This window comes from Artemia sp. Qi Xiang Cuo, chromosome 20 (genome assembly GCF_049724085.1).
Source record: "Artemia sp. Qi Xiang Cuo chromosome 20, ASM4972408v1, whole genome shotgun sequence".
NCBI lineage: Eukaryota > Metazoa > Arthropoda > Branchiopoda > Anostraca > Artemiidae > Artemia > Artemia sp. Qi Xiang Cuo.
This window is the reverse complement of record NC_142813.1, coordinates 25,249,340-25,266,268: the sequence shown is the minus strand read 5'-3', so window position 1 is coordinate 25,266,268 and position 16,929 is coordinate 25,249,340. Positions and strand designations below refer to the sequence as shown.

Here is a 16,929-nt window from a genome sequence, read left to right as displayed (position 1 = left end):
GTAATGATACAAGCGGATAGTATGCATTGTGCTTTGATGCAAAAAAAAATAAATAATAATAATAAGAAACTAGGTTATTCGCATTTCAAACCTCACTAATCGATGCAGCAAGTCCAATAAACATGGATCGTGAGTTTGCCTCAAGACTTTCAAATAATTGGCTCATTGATGTACCGAGCTCAAAAGTGTAGAAACGTCCACGTTTTCAACAAGCTTTAAGTCTAGGTGTATTTGTATATGTATATAATATGCTGTAACATATGCTGTAACATTATGTTGTAACATGATATAACGTATTATTTGTGAACATATCATAACATGTTATTTGTGAACATGATATAACATGTTATTTGTTAACATGATCTAACATGTTATTTGTGAACGTGATATAACGTGTTATTTGTGAACATATCATAACATGTTATTTGTGAACATATCATAACATGTTATTTGTGAACATGATATAACATGTTATTTGTGAACATATCATAACATGTTATTAGTATAAATTGTTACTATGTTTCTACATGTAATAAATCGCTGTGCTCGAAGGAAGAGGATGTATCCCTCATTGTCATGCTGTCGTGGATAGCGATAATAATGTCTTTAAGGCCCGAGATACGCTGGGTGCTTTTTACTGAGTGTTTCTTTGCCATTTATACTCTAGCGGGTACATACTGGACGGTAAACTTACTACCGTCATAACATCAGTCGATCATAATAGATCTGATAGATCACAAATAGATCATAAGCCTTTTAATATTTTCGTTGAAAATAATTGAAAAAACGACAAAAACCCCACCCCCTACACATTGGAAAATAAATTGCATGATCCCTCTTTATTCATATGAATTTATTACACTTACCGAAATTGAGGAGGGGGGGGTAGCAGTTAAACTAGAACCTTATCTGAAAACCAGTAGGAAGAAATTTTGATAATATAAATGAATTCAAATTGTGTTAAAATAGTATTTACTTTAGGGCACGTAAATTGGATTAACGCTCATTTTTTATCTATGAAAAATAGGCTTTGATTTACTTAGGGTCGAAGGCAGGGGCTAATTTGGTCCCAAAACCCAATGCACTTCAAATTTTTCTTGAATTTCTGGGCACTTCCCAATCCAATTATCGAGCTTTTTTCTTCTTTTTTACAATTGCCCCCTCTCTTCCCAAGAAAAGAAACTCATTAATGGCTTCCATTTTTTTTTTAATGATATACCCTCTGAAAACACTTTCTATCATCAGCAGTCGTAGGGGTAAAAAAAGAGCCGTGTGTATGCTTTCATTTAGTTCCATGGGCCACCATCTCGGCGTAGGCGTTAAACTCAACAATCGCTTATCTTGCTGTTCTTTTATTGCAGCGACAAGGAACGGCTGCATCGCTGCCGTTGACGTTTGTTTTATCAAACGTTTTTTTCTTCTTTTTACCGCCCAGTGTGTACGCCATAATACTATCCTAATCACTTGTAAGAAACGTTCGGTAGTGTGTCTCGGGCCTAAGGTCTTCGAAAGAACTGTTTTCTTCCTTTTTCTAAGTCAGGTTCACGTGTTTGATTAGGTACAGGTCAATGTCCTGGTTTGATCAAAATCTTGATTGATCTAAAGTAATGATGACTAAAAACTGATGTCTAGTTAAACACGATCGTCTAGCGAACAGGGCTTATAAAAATATTCGAATATAGGTAGTCTTTGAGCGGGAGGTACACAAATATTTTTCTCCAAATTATGGCCGATTTCCCCTGGTTCTTATTAAGTAAATTCAAATCTGATTTGTGAATAAAGATCTGATAGAGGAGTCCATTTGAATTTTTAACTAAAAAAATGATGTCTTATACTTTAAATTCAAGTCACAATAATTCAGAATTGTATGTTTTAATTTTTGACGGCCAAGTAGTGTAGGCAGTTTTATGTTCCTGAGTAGTTCAAGACAGAGAGATCAGCTGACAAACGTTATAGTCTTTAATGCTTTTTTCTTTTACGTGTTAAGGAGTTTTCTCATTTTTAGTTTTTTTTATGTTTGTTTTGATAATCACTATTAACCTTTGTATTATACTTAATTTAATCGTTTAGTGTTTATTTGCTTATTAATTAGATGAGCTACTGTTTAAGTTTATAATATATAACTTAAACAGGTTATATTATAATAATATAACTTAAAAGTTATATTAAATTATAACTTTAACAATATATAACATATTAATAAATCGTTTATCAGTATTCAACTTTGTCTTCTCAGCGAACTGCAAAACCCGCCACGAAATGCAAAAAATTCTCAAAGAACCTGTGTTTAAATAATCTGCAACTGTTGAGTAAGGAAAATCAATAATTTGAAATTTTTGTTTTTATCTATTTTCGAAATAGGGCCGACATTGGGCCGAGATATTCATTTAAAGTTTTGATTTCCACTGTCTTAAAAAAATCTATTGTTTCTACTTTTGATTTGTTATTTATCACCTATTCTCAGAGATAAAAGACAGTAAATCTACAGCAAAAAAAGGTAGAAGTGGAATATTTTTTTCTAGGCAGACTGTATATTTCTAAGACTTCATATTAGTTTATATTTTTTTTTATTTCTTTCGCCTTTTATTTCAGACAATTCATCTAGTTCAGGAGGACCATTACGAAAAAATCCCCTATCACACATACCAGGTAGGTTTTACTTATTTTTCATTAATCATTTTTCTGGTTGCTATCACGTATGATCCCTCTCTTTAACTTCTTTTTTAATTATTATAATTACTTCAATTATTACAGGTATTTTTTCCTACTATTTTATTTAATTGTTACTGCTTATTTTATTTATTTAAATCTTATTATATTCATCGTTAACATATCTTTTGCCCCAAATAAATAGATGTTTCGGATACTGTTTCTGAAAATCAGTTAGGGTGCTCCTGAGGATCCTCTGTCCTGCATTCTTCTTTTCCATCTTTCACATCAACTATTCCTCTGCAGAGCTCATTTACTCATTTGAGGTAAGGTTATCAGGCAGGCTTGGGACTCGAAACTATTTTATATAATTGTATGTGTTATATAGGCTACCAAAATGGAACCACTCTGTTCTTCAATGAACTATGCCTCTAGAAATAAAAACAACGTTCTGCAAAACAGGATTTTTATGAAAATGTATGATACACCTTTGGTTTAGGCACTACGGTTTATCCTTTCTTGTATGCTTTTCAGAAAATCTAGGGCTTGGAGAGATATTGTCAAGCCTTTGGATTTAGTTTCTTGATTAAAAACAAAAGTGTGTCACTGCAGCCAAATGTTATTTCACTTTAGAAGTGGAATAAGTCACTGATAGTCCCATGCCCTGTAATTTATTCCCTTCTGCTAAGGAAAAACATAACCGAGCTATTATTCGGCCCGTAAACATGAGGCTTTTTTTCTTTTTTGGGGGGAGAGGGTACAAATTGGTAAAAGTGCAAAAAAAAAAAAAATCGAGACAACTTGTACATAGGAAAATATAAAAGTTACAGGCATAGTTGTAAGAACCTATACAAATTAGAAAAAGTGCAAAAAACGGACACATTGCGAGACAACTTGTAAATAGAAAAATACAAAAGTTACAGACACAGTTTTAAGAACCTCAATATTGGGGGGGGGGTTACGGGCATGGAGGTTGCTGCCCCCTGTAAACTTACCTATTCCTTAGTTCATGTTTTCATTGTTTAATTGTTCAATTTATGCTTCCTGAGTTGACATATTGTTTGTTTTTTTTTTCAAATACATTTAGGTTAACTATTTAAAATTTTGAAAATTCAAACAAATCACAGAGCAAAATCTATGCAAATCTTATTAAAAATTCTATGCCTATTTTCTAGTCCATACTCTTTTCTGTTGTAAAAAACAAATAAACACAACTTGGGTACATTTAAACTTCCTTAAAAAAAATGACAATCCCATCATTTTCCAACTTTTTAATTGAGAGATACTTCTAGCTGAGTCATAATTTTCCCCTTTGAAAAAAGTGTTCTCTAAGACAAATCTTGGAACTTGGTTTAACTTTATAAGCTTTGTTTTCTTTTCACCACGTTTTTGCGGAGTTTTCCAACTTGATTTTTTCAACGAAAACAACTTATTTGACAGCTTCGTTAAATGTCTGACTTAAAATGGAGGAAGAAAATATTAGGTACGATCTGGGCGGAGGTTAGGTCGATTAAGAAAAGTTCATATAGGGTGGATTCAGGAACGTATTCATGATTTTTGTTCTGGAGGGGGGGGGCTACATAAAAAAACTTTTAAAAACGCATCAAAAATTGGTCTATATGCATTTTGTTACAATTTACGAAACCGACAAACATTTCAGGGGGGTGGGAGTTCAAAACCCCTAACCCCCTCCCCGGATACGACCTTGGTGGAGAGGCCTCAATTAAGCGTAAATGAATAGTTCAAAAAGAAAATTATATTTCTATAAGAGAGTAATCTAGTGACCTAGTCGGTTCAAGGGGTTTGGCTTTCACTAGTGTGTTTTCCTTCCTGATTTTGATCAGATACCACAAATTTGGGTTGAAAATATATTTTTTTTGGGGGGGGGGTAGGGAGGGTTAGCCTCTGAAATTCCCTATTATGAGATGATTAGTAATATATATATATATATATATATTTTTTTTTTTTTTTTTTTTTTATATATATATATATATATATATATATATATATTTATATATATATATATATATATATATATATATATATATATATATTTGTCAACGTAAAATTATCTTAAAGAAACATTTCTTTTAACCGAAATCGGTTTCAGAATATTGAATTACAGTTTCGTGAACCTTTTTATGGGGGGGGGGGCTCATCACTGCTCATGAACTATTAATTACATTAAAGATTTATTTTGCTATGGAATGTGATGATCTCCGTTATCTTATTTTTCTTTTAGGGACGATAGTCTGTGGCGTTTTTGTCCAACGGACCCTGTCCTTTTCCCTGGTCTGCGCATTTTAATTTTTTTTAGCACTGTCTCCAATACCCTTTAAGATAGGCAACACAATTTTTCTGAAATATTACATAAATTATTTTTTATGATAGATAATTGTCTAGAAACGCTTTCTGAATAAGCCCCAGAGATTCTTTTCTGCAGCCACGATCAAGAATTCCTGTTTTAGACCCTTACACAACCATGTCAGTGAAGAATAAAGAAAAATGACACTCAACCAGAAAATACACTGATGATTACGCTTTATAAAGAAGTTAATTTGGATTATTATTTATTATCATTTTTTTTATTTTGGTAATCAGTTTTTTTTTCCACTTGCTTTTTAAAACTTTCTTGCTTTATTATGATTTCGCACACGCAGGACGGGAGGAGTAAATTATACCAAAATTGAAAGAAATTATGGAGAAAATCCTAAAAATAACGAAATTGCTCATAGGATCTGGGCCCCTGTGTACGCACCTTATTGCAATATTGACTATCGGATATTTTGGATTGATTGTAGTTTTGTAATAGTTTTTGTTTTTTCGAAACTATAGCCATTAGAATCTCAAGACATCAAACTTATTTCCCCCTCAAATCCTCTTGACACTTTTCTGGCTTTCTTTTTCCCCCAACCTCATTTCCGCCTTCTCTTTGACCTGGCTTTTCGTACTTGTTCCTAATAATTACTTGGCAAATCCCCTAAAGCACAAATCTTTCATTGATTGGATAATTGTCACAGGCACTGGAAATTGCTTTGATCCAAATAAAAAAGGCTAAGAAGCCTGCTAATTCATAAAAATCAGTTCTTATAATTGTTAGTTTGCATTGTTTGTAATGTTATTTTATTCAAGAATATAATGATGATCTACTTAAAAAAAAGGCATACAACTGCGAAATTGTACTTCAGCAGCCCCCCCCCCCCGATAAAAGTAGTAAAAGGGAATACTTACAGGGGATGTTTTCCTGTGACGGTATGCAGATGCAATTTCCTACTATGTTATTCGATTTTTACTAATCTGTATTTTATAAAAAAAATGCCAATTAATAAAAATAATAATCGTTTGAACAATTCCTTTATATATATATATATATATATATATATATATATATATATATATATATATATATATATATATATATATATATATATATATATATATATATATATATATATATATATATATATATATATATATATATATATATATATATATATATATATATATAGCGAAATGCAATTTCAGATTAAAATCTGTGTTTTTGGCAAATTTATTTTGGTTGAGGAGTGGGGGGGGAGTAAACAGAGTTATTAAGAAAATTCGTTTTAGTGGTTTAATTCTGGCTGCATAAGGCTAAGATTTGATAGCTTTGCATAACCCAGAGTAGAAGGAAGTTTGCCTTCTTAAGATCGTTATAAATCATTGGTTCGAGAAGTTTTTTTTTTTTTTTTTTTTTTTTTTTTTTTTTTTTTTTAGATTGCAGAAGCCAAAAAAATGCAATCAGCTCAAAGTGATAATGTAATTCTACAAAAAAAACTCAAAAGAATTTAAAAAAAATAATAAAAAAACGAGAAAACAACAACATTCTAGTGTAAATTTTAAGGTCCAAACAGTACTTTAAACTGAAGTTTTGATAATAAAAAAATTGTCTTCTCAGCCGATTAATGAAGAAATAGAAGAAAAGATTCAATGCAAAGTTCTGGACTGTGACACAATTACGCAAGTCAAATTCAAGATACTTGATGCATTATACAGAAATACACCTTTCTCGCTGCGACCTACTGTCCACGAAGTTGAGCTAGGTAAGTTTTTATACTTTGATATGAACATACCAGTACAGAGAAGTCAAGGAATCAACTCTCTTCAGAACGCTCTTAAGAACGTTTCTAAAAGAATAAAAATAAAAATCTTGAAACTGTGTAAAATTTTGAGTCTAAAAAGACGATTATTTTGAGTTTTGAATTGTCCCATTGATATAAGTCCTCTTAACTTGCCAAATTAATTTGATCCTCAAAACAGGTAAAAAAAAATACCCGTGTTTTTATAGCATATCGATCATTTGATCTAAGAAATATTCCGATTTTATCTGAAAATAAAGAATGTATTCGAAAAGATGTAAAAATAAAGTTATGACGTTTTTATGGACATACGAAACTTAGTCTACAATTAAATTATGTGCTTTATGACAAAGATCAACAAGCAGGGTTGCCACCTCTATTGATTTATCACTATTTCTAGCGATTTTTCATATTGTCTAAACAAAAAAAAATCACTAAATCAGCGCATAAATCATTAGACTATTGAAGAAAATCACTAAACCACCCAAAAAATCATTAAAATCTAATGATTTTTTTCTCAGCGGGTGGCTACCCTGTCTAAAAGTAATGAAAAAGTGGAACTAGGATGCCCTCATACGAACAATTATTATTCAGAAAAAAAAATGAGTTGCTGAGTAGACAAGTGCATGGTTTCAATGAATATTCTTGCCGAAAGCTGCTCATCGCCATTGCCCAAAATAATTATTTAATTTTCTGTATAGCACCCTTTTGCTATTTCTAAGACCTCTTTCATTTTTCTATTCACTTTTCTCTGCTAGAAGTAAAACGAGAAGAAAAACAAACATCGAAAAAAAAACATGACATGTTTTTTTTTTACAACTGTTGTATTGTTGTCATGGTAGTGAAAACTTAATAACTCGTATCTACAGTGATCCAAGGCTGAAAGCTGGAATTCTAGGAACGGGAAATAATGGAGCTCCATGACAGGACTATGGAGGTAATTAACTCAAGATGCCTGCCTTTATAAATTAGTAATTTCTTCTACGAATCCTTGAATTTTTGTTGGTACAATTCTAACTTCAGAAATTCTCGCCACTATCCTAATCAGTAATTTTTTCGCATCTGCTTGAAGATTTTTCGAATTGCAATTCTGCAATTCTGCTTGAACGCATCTGCTTTGAAGGAACACCCTCCTCAGAGAGACGATTCCAAGTGGATGCGTAGAACGGCACAGAGCTGTTATTCAAATAAACTTTTTTTTTAAAAACATGTCCTCCTCCAGATAATCAAAGCAATACTTGGGCCTAATTGACTTAGTGAATTGTAACAATACTTGGAAGAATACGCTTGCCTTTAAACTTCAGCTACCCGTTGTATCATGCGCACGTCAAATTGGTTTCGGATATTTACCAGTTTATAAAATAGGAAATTCTTCAGATATTCTTCAAACACACTTTTTCTAAGACATTATTTCCTTCTCCAGGTAGTCAAAGCGATACGTGGGTCTAATTGACTTTGTAAATTTTAACAATACTCTGAAGAATACGCTTGTCTTTATGCTTCAGCTACTCGTTGTACCATGCACACGTCAAATTAGTTTCGGACGTTTACCAATTTATAAAGTAGGAATATACGCCCATAAACTGAGCTTAGCCAAGCCTATTTTTAGAAATTTGCTGTTTTGAACAAATGAAGTAAATTGTATCTGAGTCAAAGTTTCTTTTTTCTTGCTTTTCCGGAGCTTTACGGAAAAATAATTTCCCAGCTCAATTTTCTTTAATACGCTTAGGGGACCCAAAAACACCTAGTCAGGAAATTATGGAAATTTTGCTATGGAAAAAAGTGGATGAAGAAGGAAACGACTTCCATCTTGGGAATTATTTGCATCCCAAGGATCTTGTTTTGCTTAACATATTCAAAGCTATTTAGCTTAGATGGCTTACTTTATGACGCATTAATTTAATTTTTATAAAGTGTGCCAATGTCAATTTAAGGCTGTCAATGTCCAAAGACCCAAACCAGTTGAAAGTTCTTGACCATAATAAAGCCATAAGCAAGTAATTTCATCCTCTTGGAATATGTGCAGTATTCACCTCTAAACAGGTAAATACAAGGAATTTTGGGGGGAGGGGGAGGGAGGGTCCACCTTTTGTAGGGGTCTGCATTCCATGCTGTGTAAAACACAAACAAATTTGTTAAAATGTATCAATACTTGCTTTCACGAATTAAAAGCTTTTAAAAATACTTTGTATGAAGTTCCTTTTGTGATTTTCCTTTTAAAATCTCTTATCCCTATCCTTTTTGTGCTAAGCACTAATTACTTTCGCATCAAAGAAACTTTTCAAGTTTCTTTTTGGAGATTTTCTTTGATATTTCTCTAATGGGACAGAAAAGCTCCAGAAAATAGAAAAAAAATTGTCGATTAAAGCAGAATTTAATTGAGAAAAAGTGCAAAATTTGTACTATCCAAATATGGTTAGTCATCATTTCTGAAACGTCAAAGGGGAAAGTCTAAAGAGTTTAAAAAAGGGGGAAATAGGGTCTGACCAGGTGCGCTAATTCATGAAAATGTAGGGGAGGGGGCAAGGATCTTTGTTCAATATTTTAATGAAGATACAAAAAACTTTTCAAAATATGAGGGGGGTGGGGGTGGGAAGGGGGTGTGCAATTTTTTTTCTAATTTTCTCACTTAATACTAAAAAGGATAGCAATTAAAATTTAGATGAGAAAATTCCCCCGCCCCCCCCGCCCCAATTGAGGTCCCTTGGTCTCACCTCTTGTTTTTTTCTAGATTATTTGAAAAAACTACGTTTTCTAAAGAGTTAAAGAGGCTGAGTTACAAGGTCGAACCTTAAAACGTACAGGGATTAGAGGCACAGTTGGGGCTGCCGCCCCTCAAACCCCCGCTTCCGCAGCCTTTAAATAAAAAAAGTTTTTTAAACTGAAAGTAAGGAGCAACATTAAATCTTAAAACGAACAGAAATTATTCCGTATATGAAAGAGGCTGTGCCCTCCTCAACGCCTCGCTCTTTACGCTAAAGTTTGACTTTCTCACAACTCTTTTTTTTAAACAATACAAACTTGAGCGTAAAAACCGAGGCGTGGAGGAGGGCAGAGCCCCTTTCATATACAGAATAATTTCTGTTCGTTCTAATATTTAATGTCGCTCGTTGCTTTAAGTTCTAAAAACTTTTTTTTTTTTATTTAAAGTATTCGACAGTACATGGTTTGGGGGTGGCAGCCCCCCAACTGTGCCGCCGAATTTTTGTAAGTTTTAAGTTTTTACCGTGTAACTTAGACTCTTTAACTATGTAGAAAACGTAGTTTTTTTCAAATAATTTCTGCACGTTTTTGTACAGTTTATTACTTATTATTGCTTGACTAACTGTTAGATGATTGTGTATTATTCTTTTCTTTCTCGACAGGGTGTTTTAAGGGTCGACCTTGTAACTCATCTTCTTTAACTCTTTAGAAAACATAATTTTTTTCAAATAATTTAAAAAAGAAACTGAGTTTTTTTATAAAAATTTAAATTCAGTATATAAAAAATTTGGTCTAACGGTGAATCGAACTCGGGTTTTCCGCCCTGTCAGCAAGGAGTCTCACCGCTACACTAAAGAGACATAATTAAAATTGTTTTTTAGTAAGGTCATGAATCTTTTTGACGCAAGCAAAACTTGATATTTGGTTTTTGGAAAACAGGGAAGGAGTGATCAAATTGAGCTGAAATTTCTAGGATAAGCTTCCAGGTCCGTGGAAAGCTTGTCCTATAAATTTCAGCCCGATCAGACAACGTTAAAGGGGGGTTGTGGTGGGAGAAATTAACATGGGCTAATATAGGAAAACGAGGTTTTTCGTAAATGTAAATTCGGGGGATATTATTTTCGGTCTGAAAATATCAAAAGGCCCTAACAGGTCGAATTCTGCTTCGAATGAGTCCTCATTCAACCGAATCCGTTGCCAACTGTGGCCTGTAGGCGTGGCTAAGAAAAAAAAAAGAAATGATGAATTTTAAGTGGCTATATTTGGTTTTTTGAAAACAGGGAAGGAGTGATCGGATTGAGCTGAAATTTCGAGGATAAGCTCCCGGGCCCTAGAAAAGCTTAACCTCTAAATTTCAGCCCAATCGGACAACGTTAAAGGGGGCTGTGGTGGGAGGGTCCAAACTTCCGGCCCAGTTTACCCCATGAAGATAAAGTCGGAGGAGGATGAAATTTTGCACGTTTCTTAGTTTGAGTTTGGGCTACAAAATGCGATCACCGCCGTCTCTCTGCGACCTCTAGGACCGGAAATCGCTTAACATTGTGGTGGGTCGCCTCTTTATAGAGGCACAAGTGTGCCTCCTTGATCTGGGTCTTACCAGTTCATTTTTCTTACTGTACAAGAAAGTATGTGATAATATTCTGCTCCTTTAAATCAGACATCTGGAGCCACTGGTGGATCCAGGGGGGCTGGGGGATTCCTCCTAGATTTTTTCCGGTGCCCTCTTATCCTGTTTTTTCTTTTTTCTTACTTCTTTTTAGAATAAATTTTTCAATTTGGTCAATTATTGGCATCTTTGTCACATTGCCCCTTCCCCCGCCAAGATTTTACTCATTGGCGCCCTTGTCAAATTGGGCCTCCTTCAAGTTTTGCTCTAGATCCGCCCCTGTCTGGAGTTAGTTTCCATGTTTAAGAATGTAGTTCATTCAAAATTTAGTATAAAGTTCAGATAAATGTTGTTTTTTTTTGTTTTGTTTTTTTCGTGTTTACTGAGCGGTAAACAAATTCTGAATGATTTTCCAACGGAGATTTTTAAGTGAGCTATTTTTTGTATGCATTCCTTTTTCTTGATTTACAAAAATTATGGAGCAGCATTTAGTTGTGTATACTTCTCATTTCCACTCTTCTTTTGACTGTTCTCCTTAGTTTTTACACAAAATAAACGAATATACTGTCTCTAATCGCTCTCCCTTCAATTCTCTCTTTCCCACATCTATCTTTTTTCTTTGTCTTTTGATTATTGAAGAAATGTGTGCCACAAAGGGGTACAACAAAAGGAGTTATCTGTCAATTTTATGCAGAAAATAAGTCTAAAAAAAATACAAATCTAAAGTTGATTGTTCTTTCGGTTTTTACAACGATTTGGTTTTTCAAGTCTCATTTCATACATGTTATTTATAGAATATCGACCAGCTCGAACCAGTCCAGTTGTACTAAATGATGAAGATGGCACGAGCATCGTCGTCAGTGGATGGAAACGTTTGAATACTTTAGCACATTATGGGATTCAGGAAACAGCCATTATGGCACTTGTCCCAAGGCGTGCAACGTACAATAACACAATTCCAAATGGACAGTGTCGTCATATGTATAGAACTTGTGAGTTTATTGTTACTATTATTGCTATATGAGATTAAGGTTAAAACAGAGGGTATCCGAGGTAGTAAGTTTTTTTTTTTGGGGGGGGGGGGTCAAAGTAGGTTGATCCAAAAAAAGAAAAAATTTAGGGGGAGAGGCAAAATACGTTGATCCAAATCCAATAAACTTGAGTTAATTAAGTAAATTACACTACTTTAGACTACGCTAGGAGGGGGCACCCCTCTCGCCCCCCCTGGATCTGCCACTGGTACGGGGTCTAGCTAAATCCTTGGGCCTTTGAGAAAGCAGAGTAAGTTATACTAGTCATTTTTCAAATATGTTTTCAATGTTAGTGTTAGGAGCAAAACTTGTTGATGAGGTGAATCAACAATGTTGATGAGAACTGAATCCTTCGTGGACGGACGGGTTTTATCCCACTCAGTATTTTTATCGTGGAGGGGATTTGGTGGTTTGGGAGCAACATTCTATTGAAGACCGACCATAACCCCAGAAGATGCCTCATTAATAGTTTGCGTGGAGGTAAGAGAAATACTGAACTTCTTGTTGTAGGCTGAGATGAGGCAATACAAAATCGATTCATGTCTCTTTCTGGAATTTAGTAAATTTCCTAAACAAGCCGAAGCTTCAAAACTGGTGTGATATGTAATATTTTAAGTTTTTTATTGCAACGATATGGACTATATTGGCTAATAGTATAGTAAAACAATTAAATAATGCGCTTTAAATAGATTACTATAATGCATTAAATATAGAAAATAGTGCATTACACATCACTAAAATTAATGCTACTGAATAGTATTTTCTAACACAGTGTTTTTAGGTACGATTTATTTTTAAAAGCGTATGCGATAAATTAGCCTATCATAGCCTACAATAAGATAGGTCAGTATATAGAAAGTTTAAAGATTATGAGCAGAGATTGATGTTGTAATGGAATTTTCCAAGTTCACCGTCTACAAAGACCTTCAAAAACTGAAAACAATTATTCTTTATTGAAAAGCAATTGCAAACTTACGTTTGTGTCGTTCCTGAATAAAGGTCCCAAATTTTGTGAATAGCTCTGACCTATTTTAAAAAACCTTTTTAAGGTGGCAAAAACAAAACCTTTTTAAGGTGGCAGAAACTTTTTTTTAAGGTGGCAGAAACAAAACCTTTTTAAGTGGCAGAAACCTTTTTTTAAGGTGGCTCAAACCTTTTTAAGGTGGTAGAAACAAAACCTTTTTAAGGTGGCTCAAACCCTTTTTAAGGTGGCTCAAACCCTTTTTTAAGGTGGCTCAAACCTTTTTAAGGTGGCAGAAACAAAACCTTTTAAGGTGGCTCAAACCTTTTTAAGGTGGCAAAAACATTCTTATACTGTGAGCTCATATAACAGATTTCTACTTCCTTGGACCTGTCTGAAAGACGTCCAGTGTTCAGATAGTGTACTTCTTCCTCCCTATTGTTGAATGAGATTTATTCCCTCCTTGATCATGGCAGCGCAACTATCGGTCTACTCCTAGTCGACTACCGAAAAGCCTTTGAACATATTCGTTATTCGTAGCAGTCACTGTTCCGATCCGAGCCCAGCGTTTTTTGCCAGTTTTTTTAATATATTTTCAACATAGTTCTTACGTCGAATTGTGAAATCACTAGTTTCGACTAGTTATAAAAAAGAAAAAAAAGCACGATTATAGATGGAAGATTGAGTTTAGCCAGTTAGTTTCCAACATCAAATGTTTCCTTTGGGTTATTTCCTTACAGATGTGCTTATTTTTCCTTCATTTCTTCGTGAAATTGAATTTTTGAACCTCTCATAAAACCCAATTGTTTTTCCTTTATAGAAAGAAAAAAACTATTTCTAGCTTTATTGGAAGAGAGTTGTAAAATATATAGAAAAGGAAAGATGAAAGCTAGCTCAGTTTTTTTAAGTGTAGGCTCTACCTTTTTTTTTGTTTTATAATAGAAACGTTATTTTGGAAACACAGCAGAATGACTCCAGAAGGATAAAAATTCATGAAATTTTCATCCTTTCGGCGCCTCCCCCATCAAACTGTTGCTTCTCTAAAATATTTATATATCTCTAAATTATATCATGCATCTTTAATCGAAACGTTATTTTGGAGAACCAGCAGAATGACTCCAGAAGGATAAAATTCATGAAATTTTCATCCTTTCGGCGCCTCCCCCATCAAACTGTTGCTTCTCTAAAATATTTATATATCTCTAAATTATATCATGCATCTTTAATCGAAACGTTATTTTGGAGAACCAGCAGAATGACTCAAGAAGGATAAAAGTTCATGAAATTTTCATCCATTCGGCGCCTCCCCCATCAAACTGTTGCTTCTCTAAAATATTTATATATCTCTAAATTATATCATGCATCTTTAATCGAAACGTTATTTTGGAGAACCAGCAAAATGACTCCAGAAGGATAAAAATTCATGAAATTTTCATCCTTTCGGCGCCTCCCCCATCAAACTGTTGCTTCTCTAAAATATTTATATATCTCTAAATTATATCATGCATCTTTAATCGAAACGTTATTTTGGAGAACCAGCAGAATGACTCCAGAAGGATAAAAATTCATTAAATTTTCCTCCTTTCGGTGCCTCCCCATCAAACTGTTGCTGCTTTAAAATATGTTTATATCACGCATCTGTGATATGTTAAATTTTGTGTACGAATATATATCTCTAAAAAACATTTTGATTGTTTAATTTAATTATGTTGTATTTTTAGTGTGTGTCGCTTTCCATATTGCAATCTCTGGACACTAGAAGATATGTAGAAATGCCCCCGTCCATTCATACCAATGATTGCAGCAATACTTCCTTCGGAATTTTTTGAAAAACCTGGCAATAAAAAAACATGATAAACTGCCATGAAATCTTGATATTTGGACCATATATTGTTCTTTGTTCGAACCATTAGACGTGTTCCCAAATAAGCTTAACTTTAAGCAATCCCTTCGTTCCAACATTGAAATAATTGGACGATATCTAAATCCCAGGAATGCTGTGTTTCAAATCGACTAATCTCTTCTCGTATTCGATCAAGATTTATATTTTATTCCCTCGAAGCTGTCTGAGCATTTTCCTTCCTCACCACTATCCCCAAGCAAAATACTAGGCTATCAGATGAAAATAAAAATAAGACATAAGGAGTGAATAATTTTAACAATTGGAGCAAAATCTAGAAAAGGAAACGCCTTTCTAAGGTTGTAACATTTTACATAGAATTCAGCTCTGCAGTGGTGGTAGCTAAGCACAAGTAGCTGTACCAATAAAAAATTGCCGTGTCAAGATTTAAATTGAATAATTAATAAGTCATATTGAAGCACTTATAAGTCGTATTAAGCCTAATAAAACATATTCATCATTTGTATGTCCAGCTCTATTAAGCACCACATCGGAATAATCTTGTTTTTAAGTTGTTCATTTTTTGAATATCAATCTCTGACCTACCCTCCTGAATTACATGATTAGTCAAAGGTGAGTTAACTTCCAGTTTTCCAAGGGGTTTAACTTGAGTTTCTCTGTGAACGTTGTTCTCTAGTCCGGTCAACAGTTACTCGAGAGGCATTTAAAATGAAAACACGCTCTTTGTGAAATAAATATCATTTTAGCGGCCGATCAGGGTTTTTATTTTAGTAGCTCTAATTATCCCAGTCTTTCCTTTTTTTTATTAAATAGTCTTCACTCCATCTTCGAATACTTACAGAGCTATTTGAAAACGGTAGTGTCTTTATTATAGGTTTAGGTATATATACCCTCAACAATTCTCATCATCATCATACCTTGCACAATCATGGACATCAGTTTCATCACCATCATCATCACATTATGGATGGTGGTAGTGGCACAATACCAACGTTTCATCTAATACGACCACCGCTTGATGAGCACTGTCATAAAGGGTGCCATAATGGAGAGGAGAGGAGTACGCCCAAAGCTATACCTGAAATTTTTTTAACTAGGTAAATTGTCTCTTTCAAATTTTTAACTTTTAAGTTCTAATTAGGCCATCGTTTGTAAAGAGGTATATTCACAAACAATAGTATTGTTTACAGTGGCGTCTATTGTCTAAGGTATTGTGCTTCCTAGATTCTCCTCTCCCCCTTAGATTTTGAAAAATGTCTTTGGGGGGTATTTTCTCCGAAGAATACTTTTTTCTGGTATTTTCAGTTGAATGATTGAAAAATAAAAAATCCCCCCCTCCCTACATTTCAGAAGAAACGTTTTTCTACCCCCTCCCCTAAATTTTCGTGTGTTGCTTATAACACAGCCCATTATAGTAATATTTACCTTCCGAGTTGCAGATCAAAGGTCTTCAAATGTGTTTCAGTTTTATTGAGTGTGCCGTCGTGTTCAAAACCAAAAGTAGATCTTATACTTTTTTCAAAATAAGACAAAATCCTTTTAAAGAGGCGCATTCTCTTCATTGGAGGAGGAAAGATCGTCCACGATCTGGAACTGGAAAATGGGTATCTCCCTCTGGTCTAAAGATAAACTTGCATAATTGTGTGTAATATGTGTTATAATGAAACATATTTTCCAGGTAAACTCCTAGATATATTTTATTCATTACTAAAACATTTCTCACACTTTTTAATTAACATACCTCTGGCACTCGAGCTAGTTTTCTTTTCTTTCTTTTTCAACATACCCCTTCAGAAAAATTCTGCTTCTTTGATAGGCTTGTGGATTGTATGTTTTTGTTCATGAACCAACGTGCTCTATTGATCAGTTAGTAATATCTGTTTAAATATTAAAACCCGTTAGTACCATACATTTCTGCTGTAATTTTAAAGATGATAAGTAATCAAGCTGTTGAGGAAATATCCTGATTGGCTAGGCTTCAGTAAGTTCACACCGGTTGA

General features: G+C 33.9%; 1 protein-coding gene across 2 annotated transcripts in view; it reads left to right on the top strand.

Annotated features, from left to right (window-relative positions):
- The window catches only part of PlexB (plexin B), a 305,515-nt gene that overhangs the window by 279,996 nt on the left and 8,590 nt on the right, over nt 1-16,929 (top strand). For both annotated transcript variants that reach the window (XM_089106186.1, XM_089106185.1), the window contains 4 exons: nt 2,593-2,649; nt 6,587-6,731; nt 11,871-12,068; nt 15,804-16,026. In XM_089106186.1, the coding sequence (XP_088962312.1) occupies nt 2,593-2,649; nt 6,587-6,731; nt 11,871-12,068; nt 15,804-16,026 (623 nt within the window). The remainder of the gene's footprint in view (nt 1-2,592; nt 2,650-6,586; nt 6,732-11,870; nt 12,069-15,803; nt 16,027-16,929) is intronic.